Source organism: Myotis lucifugus, unplaced genomic scaffold, assembly GCF_000147115.1.
Source record: "Myotis lucifugus unplaced genomic scaffold, Myoluc2.0 scaffold_1083, whole genome shotgun sequence".
Lineage (NCBI taxonomy): Eukaryota > Metazoa > Chordata > Mammalia > Chiroptera > Vespertilionidae > Myotis > Myotis lucifugus.
Window position 1 is genome coordinate 15,620 of NW_005872131.1, and position 11,419 is coordinate 27,038.

General features: G+C 60.1%; 2 protein-coding genes across 5 annotated transcripts in view; one reads left to right on the forward strand and one right to left on the reverse strand.

The window, feature by feature from the left end:
- Positions 1-8,873, forward strand: part of SBF1 (SET binding factor 1) — a gene marked incomplete at its 5' end in the record, with an annotated part of 19,370 nt that extends 10,497 nt beyond the window's left edge. The window contains 13 exon segments of the mRNA XM_023747982.1: positions 1,265-1,342; positions 1,640-1,821; positions 1,892-2,068; positions 2,475-2,702; positions 2,704-2,763; positions 2,846-2,972; positions 3,043-3,173; positions 3,247-3,477; positions 7,058-7,165; positions 7,261-7,472; positions 8,056-8,143; positions 8,210-8,341; positions 8,437-8,873. Of these exon segments, the coding sequence (XP_023603750.1) occupies positions 1,265-1,342; positions 1,640-1,821; positions 1,892-2,068; positions 2,475-2,702; positions 2,704-2,763; positions 2,846-2,972; positions 3,043-3,173; positions 3,247-3,477; positions 7,058-7,165; positions 7,261-7,472; positions 8,056-8,143; positions 8,210-8,341; positions 8,437-8,535 (1,853 nt within the window).
- A 1,384-nt stretch (positions 8,874-10,257) lies between these two features.
- PPP6R2 (protein phosphatase 6 regulatory subunit 2) overlaps positions 10,258-11,419 on the reverse strand; it is a 64,269-nt gene continuing 63,107 nt past the window's right edge. For all 4 annotated transcript variants that reach the window (XM_023747977.1, XM_023747978.1, XM_023747980.1 and 1 more), the window contains 2 exons: positions 11,128-11,367; positions 10,258-11,045 (listed from right to left, as the gene is read on the reverse strand). In XM_023747977.1, the coding sequence (XP_023603745.1) occupies positions 10,997-11,045; positions 11,128-11,367 (289 nt within the window). In that variant the 3' untranslated portion in view covers positions 10,258-10,996. The remainder of the gene's footprint in view (positions 11,046-11,127; positions 11,368-11,419) is intronic.

Below are 11,419 nucleotides of genomic sequence, written 5' to 3' on the forward strand. Positions count from 1 at the left end.
GCCCCGTGGTGCAGAGGGGATGTGGTGGTTGCTTCTTGGTCAGACCTCTCTGGTTCCCTCCATCCCTACCCTCGTGCTTGTCCGAGTTTTTCTCTGCAGTTAACATGCTGGGGTGACAGGTGGGTTTTGGGGGCTGGTGGTACTCCCCCCAGGCCAAGCCTTCCAGGAGCCCGTAGTCCTCCTTGATTCCGAGCCCCCGCGTCTGCCGTCCTCCACCCCTGCCTGTGGAGGAGGAGCTCCAGCTGCCCCTCCCGCCCTCACGCTCCCTCTGCTGTCTGAGCAGCCTCCCTCCCCCCTGGCCTGGAGCCGCAGCCCACACTTGAGGGCTCATGTCCCCCGTCTGTCACCACTTGCTGGGCACTAGGGACAAGGGGGCTGGGAACGGGCAGCCAGTCGTCCTGGCGGGTGCTCATGGGGATGTCCTCTGGGGCACAGGTCTGACCTTCTCACTCCTCAGCGCTCTGGTTCGTGGCTTCTGCTTTTCCACACATCAGAGGCCACCTTTGCATGCGATTGTGGGGACACGGTGGCACTGCCACCCACCCTCCCCTGGTGCCTGCACCTCCCTGTGGCCACCTGGGCACTTCTGGCTCCACAGCCTCCTGGTCCCCCAGCTTCAGGGCAGCCCAGGCTCCGTCCACGTGACAAGGACACCTGTGTCCTCCCTGGGTGTGCCTCCTGTCCCCGCGTGGAGGGGCTGCGCTCATGGGCAGGACCGTGTCCCTGCTGCCTCCTCAGGCGACCAAGGCTGGATGCAGGCTTTGGGGCAGCTGCCTGGCGAGGTTCCCTGTGCCTCGAGCTGGGCCGGACCAGCCCGTGAGCCTTGGGCCATCCTCCCTGGTGGACAGCACCGCTCAGCCTGGGGCTGGGCTGGGCCATCTGTGTCCTTGATGGCACGTGCTCCCTGGCTGCGGCTGGGAGCTCCCGGATCTGGTGGCTGCTGGGAAGAGGCTGCTTGGTGGGATGTGCTGTGAGCGGCTTGGGGCCGTGCTGTGGGGTCCAAGGGCCCAGGGACAGGTCGTAGAGGAGGTATCTGAAGGGGGGCCCAGGGTTCCTGCCTCCTCTGACCCTTCCTACTGCCCCTGCCAGAGCACCTGGGAGAACCCTACAGGTTGGCCCTGGCGTGGACCCTGCTGTCCGGGGGCTCCTGGGGGGCTCGGTGGAACCCAGTCCTGCATGTGGCCCCTTTGGTCCACAAGACCCCATGCTGGGCACCGGCGTGGGCCTGGGCCAGGCCTGAGCCTTCTTTCTGCTGTGCCCCCAGTGCCCAGCCCCAGAGCCAGGGTCACCACGCTGTCCAACCCCATGGCGGCCTCGGCCTCCAGACGGACCGCGCCCCGAGGTACCGTACCATCCACTCAGGCTGTCCCCACACCTGGCACAGATGCCCCGTGTGACTGAGTCGTCGTGGCACTAACGTCCCCCCACGCCTGCCACTAACGCCCCACACAACAGACGGGCATAACCCGCCCTCCCACAGCCCTGGGCACTAACCTGGCACCCAGTCCTGCCCCTGCCCCGGCACTGACGCAGGCTCAGCCCCTCAGGGTCCTGCTGGCCTCCCCGCCTCCCCGGGAGCTCAGCCCCAGGTAAGTGGTGCCCGGCCCAGCTCGGGGGCTGACCTGGTCTCTCCGTGCAGGTAAATGGGGCAGCGTTCGGGCCAGCGGGCGCAGTGGTGGGCTCGGTGGTGATGTGGGCTCCCGGCTCGCAGGCAGAGACATGCGGGGGCCCCCCCAGGCGAACGGGGCTCCCCCAGACTCGGGCTTTCCGCGGCCCCAGCGTGCAGCCCTCTACATCATTGGGGACAAGGCCCAGTTCAAGGTGACTGGTCGGGGCGTGGGGCCGGGTGGGGCCTGGAGCCGGGCAGGTCTCACCGTGTGCCCTCCTCCAGGGCGTGCGACCAGACCCCCTGCAGCAGTGGGCGCTGGTGCCCATCGAGATGTTTGAGGCCCGGCAGGTGAAGACCAGCTTCAAGAAGCTGCTGAAGGCATGTGTCCCGGGCTGTCAGGACTTCGAGTCCGGCCCCACCTTCCTGCGCTCGCTGGAGGATTCGGAGTGGCTCACCCAGGTCTGCACTGCCCCTGCCCCCACTGTGGCCGAGGGCCATCTGGGGGTGAGGGGATGGGGAGGGGCTGTCGGGCTCCCCCAGGTGCTGGGCCCTTCACTCACTGCTGCCAAGGGCAGAGGAGGTCTTGGCTCACTTATCCAGCAGGATTGGGCCCTGGGAGGGCGTGATGGCCACTTCCCACCCCGGTCAGGGCCACTGCTGTCCTTGGCGGGGTGCTGTGCATCCCAAGGACGGGCCCCCTCTCCAGTGCTGGGGGCTGGGGAGGGCGGGAGGCAGCAGGGGTCGGCTGTTCGTCGCTGTGCCTACCTTGCCGGCTACCCTGGTGCATTGCCCACCTGGCTGCCCTCCTGGGGACGTGTGGGTCCCGGGCTGGTCGGGGCTGGTCTGAGGCTGCTGGTCCCTGCAGATCCACAAGCTGCTGCATGTGTCGGTGATGGTGGTGGAGCTCCTGGACTCGGGCTCCTCCGTGCTGGTGAGCCTGGAGGACGGCTGGGACATCACCACGCAGGTGGTGTCCCTGGTGCAGCTGCTCTCGGACCCCTTCTACCGCACCCTGGAGGGCTTCCGCCTGCTGGTGGAGAAGGAGTGGCTGTCCTTTGGCCATCGCTTCAGCCACCGGGGGGCCCACACCCTGGGCCGGGCAGAGCAGCGGCTTCACGCCCGTCTTCCTGCAGTTCCTGGACTGTGTGCACCAGGTGAGTGGGTGGCTGTGGTGGAAGGCTGAGCCCCCGGGTCCTGGTCCCTGGCTCCTGACCCCTAACCTCTGACCCTGCACAGGTCCACCTGCAATTCCCCATGGAGTTCGAGTTCAGTCCCTTCTACCTCAAGTTTCTTGGCTACCACCACGTGTCCCGCCGCTTCCGGACCTTCCTGCTGGACTCGGACTATGAGCGCATTGAGCTAGGTAGGGGCAGGAGGTGGTCGGGGCAGGGTGGGTGGGGCTGGCTGGTAGGGCTCAGTGCTGCCCCCTGCAGGGCTGCTGTACGAGGAGAAGGGGGAGCGCAAGGGCCCGCAGGCCTGCAGGTCTGTGTGGGAGTATGTGGACCGGCTGAGCAAGAGGACGCCCGTGTTCTACAACTACATGTACGCGCCCGAGGACACGGAGGTGAGCTGGGCAGGGCCTGGTTGAGCCAGTGGCCTTCTCCTGGCCCAGCTCCTCATGCCACGCCTGCCCCCAGGTCCTGCGGCCCTACAGCAACGTGTCCAACCTGAAGGTGTGGGACTTCTACACCGAGGAAACGCTGGCCCAGGGCCCCCCCTATGACTGGGAGCTGGCCCAGGTGTCCCCGGAGCCCCCGGAGGAGGAGCGGCCCGACGGGGGTGCTCCCCAGAGCCGGCGCCGCGTGGTGTGGCCCTGCTACGACAGCCGTCCCCGGGCCCAGCCCGACGCCATCTCACGCCTGCTGGAGGTACGCGCGGGCCCCACCCACCGCGTGCCCTGACATGGGTGTGCGTGTGTGTGCGTGTCCAGTGGCCCTGCCCTTCACCGGCCTGCACGCTGCCTGCCCGCCTGCCGGGGCCTGCCCTGCCATGGATGCAGGCAGTGGTGCTCTGGGCCTGTGCACGCTCCCTGCCGCCAGGGTGTTGGCCCTGAGGAAAGGCAAGGTTCTCCCAGGCCCTGGTGCGCCAGCTCCCACCCCTCTTCTAGTTCACCTGCCTCAGGTCCCCTTCCAAGAAGCGTGCCCATGGGCCTGGGAGTGTGGGGTTGACGCCGGGCCTCCCCTCCTTGGAGGTCATGTCTGCTCTGCCTCAGGCATCGGGATCTATTGGGGCCAAGGCCCTGGGGCAGGGAAGAGCCCTGTGAGCTCGGGGTGGGGGGGGGGGGCTGGGTGGCAGGGACGCCCAGCAGCCAGAATTCTCCACGGTGGCCAGGCAGTCAGGAAGGCTGGACTGAGTGGCTGTGGGGGAATATCTCAGCATCTTGGAGCTTCTGTTTCCTTGGGGAGAGTGGAGGTGCTAATTCCTGCGTCTCAGGGAGGTGGTCGTGCAAACCAGCAGGAATAGGTTTCTGCAGGGCCACGCTGGGCCTGGCCTGAGGGCACCTGCCACCAGGGGCTGGGGGAGCACAGGGCCATGGGTTTGTGGGTGAAGGTGACCCACAAGCACAGGGAACACGAATAGACTTGGGGTCTGGAGTGAACTGTGCACTAACTTCCTTACAAACAACCCCCGTGTGGCACGTTCTCGTCTATACTTTGACTTCGACTGCATGTGTCTTTATATTTGAGTTTCTTTTACTCAGAATGTGGTTGGGTCTCATCTATTCTGACGGTTCCTTTTATTGGAATTTTTACTCTGTTTACATTTAATTGTTGATGTGGTTTGGTTGAAGTCTAGCATTTTGTTATTTTCTACTTCATTTTTTTTGTCCCTTTCCTAACAATTAGTTGTTAGTATTCCGTGTTATCTACTTCTCAGGCTTTTGAGCTATACCTCTTTGTGTTACTTTTAGTGGTTGTGAGGGACCCCAGTAGTCAGTCCTCCCTTATCCATCCATGGTTTCAGTTACCTGTAATCAACTATGATCCAAAAATAACAAATGAAAGATTCCAGAAACAGTTCATCCATGTTAAATTGCGCATTATCCTGAGTCGCGAGATCCTGCACCCGCTGTCCTGCCCAGAACCCTCCCTCCCTGCCCCCCCAGACGCTCCTTCCTGTTAGCCACGGTCACGGCGGGGCGGCGTCACCTGGGTTGTCAGCTTGACTCGCAGTATTGCAGTGCTCGGTTGAAGTCACCCTTGTTTTACTAAATAACAGCCCAAACCCATTCACATAACTTACTACAACGTATAAGTCAACTTGATTACTATTGCTGGTAATCTCTTAGGATGCCTAATTTCTAAGTTAAAGTTTATCGCAGGTATGAATGTACAGGAGAAAACATAGTATAGATGGTAGGTTGGTACTGTTCACGGTTTCAGACATCCCGTGGGGGTCTTGGCACGTGTCCCTGCGGATAAGGGGCGGACTGAACAATCTTGTCTTGAATTCTCTGTGCCACCTGACACAGACCCCGTCAGCACGCTCCTCAGCACCCGTCTGTCTGTCATGTTGTCATCCTGCAGTTTACTTTCACCTGTGTTACAGATACACAGGAGGAATGGTGTTTCCATAGTCAACTTGGTTTTAAAGAGATGAGGAAATGAAAAAGCCTTCTGTAATCGCCGTTCTCAGTATTCTTTACTCTTTTATTGTAGATCTGATCTAGTATTATTTCCCTTTGGCCTGTTTCTTGTAGTGCAGGTCTCCTCAGCTTCTGTTCACCTGAAAGTGTCTGCATTGTGCCTGTATTTATTAAAGGGTGTTTTCGTTGTGTATAGAATTCTAGATTGACAGCTTTTTATACTCAGTCGTTTAAAAATATGATTCCAGATGTTTTCTGGCTTGTAGTGTTTCTGATTAAAAGTTGGTCTCATTCTTATGGTTGTAAACTGCATAAAGTACCCTTTTTTTTTCTCTTCCAACCTTTAGGATTTTTCTCATCATCTTTGGTTTCAACAATTTGACCATCACATGGTTTTTCTGTGTTCATTCTGCTTGGAGCTCTTTAAGCATCATAAATTTATGGGATGATAGTTTTCATCAAGTTTAATACATTTTAGGCTATTATTTCTTTTAAAAGTTTTTTTTTCACAATCTCTCCCTTCTTTCCTCTGGGACTTTATTTTCCCATAGGTCATTGAGGCTGTTTTTCCCTCCTGTCTTTCCTCTCTGCAATGCATTTTGGAGGATTTCTATTACCTTGTCTTCAAGTTTATTTCTCTCATGTTTATGTGCTCTTAAGTCTATCTAATTAATTTTTCATTTTAGATATTTTTCAGCTCTAGAATTTTTTTTCATAGTTATAGTCTCTGCAGAGTCCCCATTTGTTCAACCATTATGTCCATCTTTTTCTTAAAATCTTGTGTGGTAATTGAGTACCAATTTCATTTGGGGGCTGTTTCTTTTAACCTTTCCACTAAGTATGGGTCTCATTTTCCTGCATTTTTGTTGTCTAATCATGTTTTATAAGCTGGACACTGTGGGTTCCGTATTGTTGAGCGTTAGGAATGTGTTGTCTTCCTTGAACGTGTCTTGAGTTTTATTTTTCCAGGCAGCTCATGGGCTTGTGTGTCGGCTGGTCTTCTCTGGGTTGTTTCTAAGCTTTGTTAGGGCAGCTCGAGAGACACCTTCCCTCTGGTTCAGAGGGGCCCTGCTCCACAGGCGTGGCCCCTCCTGGGTTTCTGCTGACGCTGCGTGTGCTCGCAAAGAGCCCGGCTCTGGGTGTCTGGCATTCCTTCATCTCCCCGCAGCGTGTCCCCTCCAGGCGTGGATTTAGCTCACAGCTCCTTAGTAGCTGCTCAGGCCTAGTGACATCTTGCCTGTCATATGGCAGTTTTTGGCCACTCAGGAGGCCTCAGTGTGGGTTTCTGTGCCATCCCTCCTCTCCATCGCCGCCCTGCGGACCCACACACGTCGGCCTCCCCAGCCTCCTGGCGGCTGCCTCCGCAACTCGGCACCTCGGTGCTTGGCTCGGGCTCTGCCTCCCGATTGTGGTCGTGGCGTCACCGTCTCAGGGCCTCTGGCCGCACTGGTCCAGCCCATGGTTGTCTACGGCGGCTAGTCAGGAGCTGATCACTGTTGTGACCAGAGGTGGACGGGGGCACTTTAGCCGGCAGTTCCGTTGTTGCGTTCTGAAGAGCGCGTGCCTCTTTTCTGGTAGGGATTGGGTTTCCCTTTGTACTTGAGCCGTTTTCCTGCCGTAGCCTGTTTGGGTTTGCAGTGCCCTCGTTATGTTGTGATGCCTCCTACTTGTTTGGTCACACTTCCAGCTGTTGTCTCTAAATACTGATTTTGCACCTCCCCCACCCTGTCTTCTCCTTTTGTCCTGTTAATACACGTTAGCCCTTTTCCTACTGTCTCACTTTCCTGTATTTTCTTCCTTTTGCTGTTTCACGTCCCAGGCTGGGTACTTCTGAATAACGCTAGCTCCCTGATTCTCCCCAGGAGCTGCAGCGGCTGGAGACCGAGCTGGGCCGGCCCCCTGAGCGGTGGAAGGACAACTGGGATCGGGTGAAGGCTGCCCAGCGCCTCGAAGGCCGGCCAGACGGACGTGTGAGCGGGGGTGGCTGTGGGGGGCTGGGTGGGCTTGCTGCCAAGAGGTGGTGGAGGCCTCCTGGCACTGACACAGGCCCATCTCCTGCCCCCAGGGCACCCCCAGTTCTCTGCTGGTGTCCAGTGTGCCCCACCACCGCCGCTCGCTGGGTGTGTACCTGCAAGAGGGGCCTGTGGGCTCCACCCTGAGCCTCAGCCTGGACAGTGACCAGAGCAGTGGCTCAACCACATCCGGCTCCCGCCAGGCCGCCCGCCGCAGCACCAGCACCCTGTACAGCCAGTTCCAGACGGCTGAGAGTGAGAACAGGTGCGAGGCACCGCCCACTGGGCTGTGGGCACCTCTGGGCTGGGGGCCTCTCAGATCACGGAGCAGGTGCCCTTGGGGAACTTCTGGTCATTCTCGGGGGGGGGGGAAGGACTTGTGGGGGGACCCGACAGTGGCTTGAGCTTCAGCTCAGTTGCTGGGGACACAATAGTGGCTTGGAAGGGGTTTGGGATGTAGAACCAGTGACCATAGCCCAGCCAAGGTGGCTGCAGAGCAGAGGGACAGGGCTGTGGGTACGGTGAGGGCAGGCAGGGTGCCAGGTGAGGTTGAAGTACGTTCCCGGTGAGGCCAGGGCCTGGCGGCTGCATCGCCCTCTGGGCCTGGGGAGCTGCTGGATGTTCCTCCCCGTCCACTACGGCTGCCGTGTGTGCAGGGCGGCTTCACAGACACCCGAGGCTCTGATGTGGGGGGCCCTTCTCTGCTTTTCTGGGGCTCCCTGGTCAGTGCTCAGCCTTGCTTCATTTGGGGACAGGGGCGCTGGTCTTGCTGCTAGGACCAGCCAGGAGGGGAGGGGACAGCTGGGCCTGGCTGGGCGTTGATGGCCCTGGTTCCACTACCAATGCAGGTCCTACGAGGGCACCCTCTACAAGAAGGGGGCCTTCATGAAGCCCTGGAAGGCCCGCTGGTTCGTGCTGGACAAGACTAAGCACCAGGTGAGTGGTCAGTAGGCACAGGGTAGGCAGGGGCTAGGACCGGCCCTGACTTCCTGTCCCCCTCAGCTGCGCTACTACGACCACCGCGTGGATACAGAGTGCAAGGGGGTCATCGACCTGGCGGAGGTGGAGGCCGTGGTGCCTGGCACTCCCACCATGGGCGCCCCCAAGACCGTGGACGAGAAGGCCTTCTTCGATGTGAGCTGTGACCAGGGTGCAGGAGAAGGCGGGCGGGCGGGCAGGCAGGGGGCTCCGTGGGGTGGGCCGAGGACTCAGCTACCCACCCTCCCCAGGTGAAGACGACTCGTCGTGTTTACAACTTCTGTGCCCAGGACGTGCCGTCGGCCCAGCAGTGGGTGGACCAGATCCAGAGCTGCCTGTCAGACGCCTGAGCCCAGCCCTGCCCGGCTGCGCTGTGTCCAGTCACAGACCACTAGGGGTGGGCAGGGCCCCCCGGCCATGTTTACAGCCCCCACCCTTGACAGTATTGAGGCCCAGCCCCCGAATTTGTGTGTATAGCCCCTGCCAACCCCATCCTGCCCACCCTGCCCGCCTGGTCAGCTCTGACTTATTTTGGAGTCCTGGCTGAGCGTTGGCGGGAGGCGCCATGGTACAGCCCTCTCGGTGGGCCTGTAAATAGCCCAGCCCTGTCCGCGTGGTGGCCCCGGCGGCCCGCAGGCACCCTGTTCCTACAAACAGAGTCTATAAAGAGAACTAACTATGTGCCACACGCCTGCGTCTCCTCAGCTTCCCAGAGGAAAGGACCCAGGTCGGCCGCGTGGGGGTCGAGCCCTCTGCCAGGTTGTCCACAGCCCTGGGGCAGCTCCCTCAGGGCCCTGCTCTGGCCTGGCCTCGGCTGGTGGGGTTGCACAGCCTGAGGACCTCCCTGGTGCTGTGAAGAGGCAGTGGTTTCCGTAAGGGGAGGTGGAGTCGGTCATTTGCGTGGCTCTCGGGAGGCTGCCCAGAGGGCAGACTGGGCGGAGGGGCTGGAGGATGGGGTCACGGAGACATGGTGGTCGCTGGTCAGATGGAAGGAGGTGCTAGGAGGGTGGGCTGGGAGCGAGGGTGCCTGAGGATGTGGGGAAGAGGGGTCATACGTGGCACGGGCATGGCCCTGAGGCAGGCGTGGTGGCTGTCACTGATGGCCTTGGTTCTGGGAATCGGTTCCACATGCCTGTCCACCCCCCAGCACGTCTTGGGAGTAATGGGCTCCTTTCCCATTCAGACATGAGTCCCACCAGCCCCGGCCTCACCTGTGGGGTGGGCAGCAGGTGGGGTGTGGGGGATGGGTGTCAGAGCTGAGAGAACATTGCCGTGGTCTGGGGGTGGCCACTGGTTCCTGGTCAGAGGGGCTGGTGGTGTGAGGGCCTAGCTAGGGGTGGCATCTGTCAAGTAGAAAAACAGAGGTGGCCCTGGCTGGTGTGGCTCAGTGGATGGAGCATCGGTCTGTGGACTCAAGGGTCCCGGGTTCGATTCTGGTCAAGGGCATATGCCCAGGTTGCAGGCTTGATCCCCAGTAGGGGGTGTGCAGGAGGCAGCCAATCAATGATTCCCTCTCATCATTGATGTTTCTCTCCCTCCCTCTCTGAAATCAATAACAATATATTTAAAAAAACACACACAGAGGTGGACACAGGTGCAGGTGGGACCTCTGCCAGCACAGGGGGTAGAAGATGGGGCCCTCAGGTCCTCCCTAGGCCACTGCTGCCGGCTGTGGGACCGTTTCCAATACCCAGGAAACCTACAGGCTTGGGGTCCTGTGCCTGAATGTCATGTGGGGCCATGGGGCTTGTTCCCTGGGGTCAGGGCAAGGTCAGGACAGCACCAGGCCTTCCTGGGAGACCCTCCTCCCGGCCAGTAGCCAGGCACAGACCCTGGGGGGAGTCACTGCCCTTCAGCTGCCCCTCCCGCCTGGCCAGGGAGGATGGGGTTGCCCTCGTGTTTGAGGTGTTGGAGTCGTGAGCTCCGGGCAGAGGAAAAGCTCAATGTGTTTTGCTCCTTGTTGCTCAGGTGTTGAACCTGCAGCTGTGGCGGGGTGGGCCTGGGGCAGCAGACACCCCTCCCTCCCCACTGGCCAGGATGGGCTCCAGGGTGTGCAGCTTCACAAGACGCGGTTGTCAGTAAGAATAACACAACTTTATTGGGAGTTGGGGTTTGGGTGCCCTGTCAGAGATCATCAGAACATTAAAAATGGACTCAGCATCACACACTCTGCAGGCCTTCCAGGACGATGGCACTGCTCCAGCGGGTGCAGACTCCACCCACCCAGCACTGCTGGGGCCAGTCTCCGCCCCTGCCCCCTCCTGCATGCCCATGGCCAGCTCTTGCCAGGTGCCCAAATGCACCGGAGTGCCAGGGCTGGGATACCCCTGCCGGGCTGTGAGGGTCTCGATATTTTTAAGGCAGTCAAATGTTGCATCCTGGCTTAGAGGCCAGCTCCCAGGGCCCCTGGGCAGCTAAGACCTGTGTGGCCAGCCCAGCTCTGGACATGCATCTGTCCCGAGTCAGGGAGACCCTTCACTGCAGCCAGATACAAAGTGCAAACACGGCTCTCTCTGCGTTTGTTTAAAAATCGGTAAAAACAGGCTGGCAGCCTGTGGCGTCCGCGCCCATCACGCCTCAGTCCTTGTGGCACCAGGGTTGTGGCCTGGCTCTGGCAGGCAGAGCGCACTCTGAAGCCTTATTGCTGTGCATGGGGTCAGGCAGGAGCGACGCGAGCTGGGCCGTCCGACTGGGTCCAACTGCCAGCTTTACCAATGCAGCATTTATTTTAAAATTAAATTAAATTAAAAAAGACAAATTGCATCACCAGGTAGGTATCGATTAAGGGCGCGCCCTGGCTGGGTGGCAGCATCACACGGGGCCATTGGAGGCGGCTCCTGCTGGCGGGGCAGCTGTCTTCCTGCAGGAAGAGGAGTGGGTCTTGGAACCTAAGGGCCCAAGGATCCCTGTCCAGTCCCCTCCCCCTGGCCCAGCCTGCTCACCTGTCCTTTGTCACGGTCCCCAGAATGGCCACTGTGGAGACAGCTGGGCTGGCTGTGGCGGTGGTGGTGACGGCCACCATGGGCCCTGGGGGCACTGCCACAGCCAGCACCCCTGCGGGGGCTGGGGCAGGACTGGCCTTGCTCAGAGCTGTGGAGGCTGCCTCGGGGGGGACAGCCCCAGCCAGTGTGGAGGTGGCTTCTGCAGGTGCAGAGGTGGGACCTGGTAGCGTGCTGGCAACCTGTGGGCAGATCTGGGCTCAGTGACCTGGGCTGCCCCAAGTTCCCAACATGC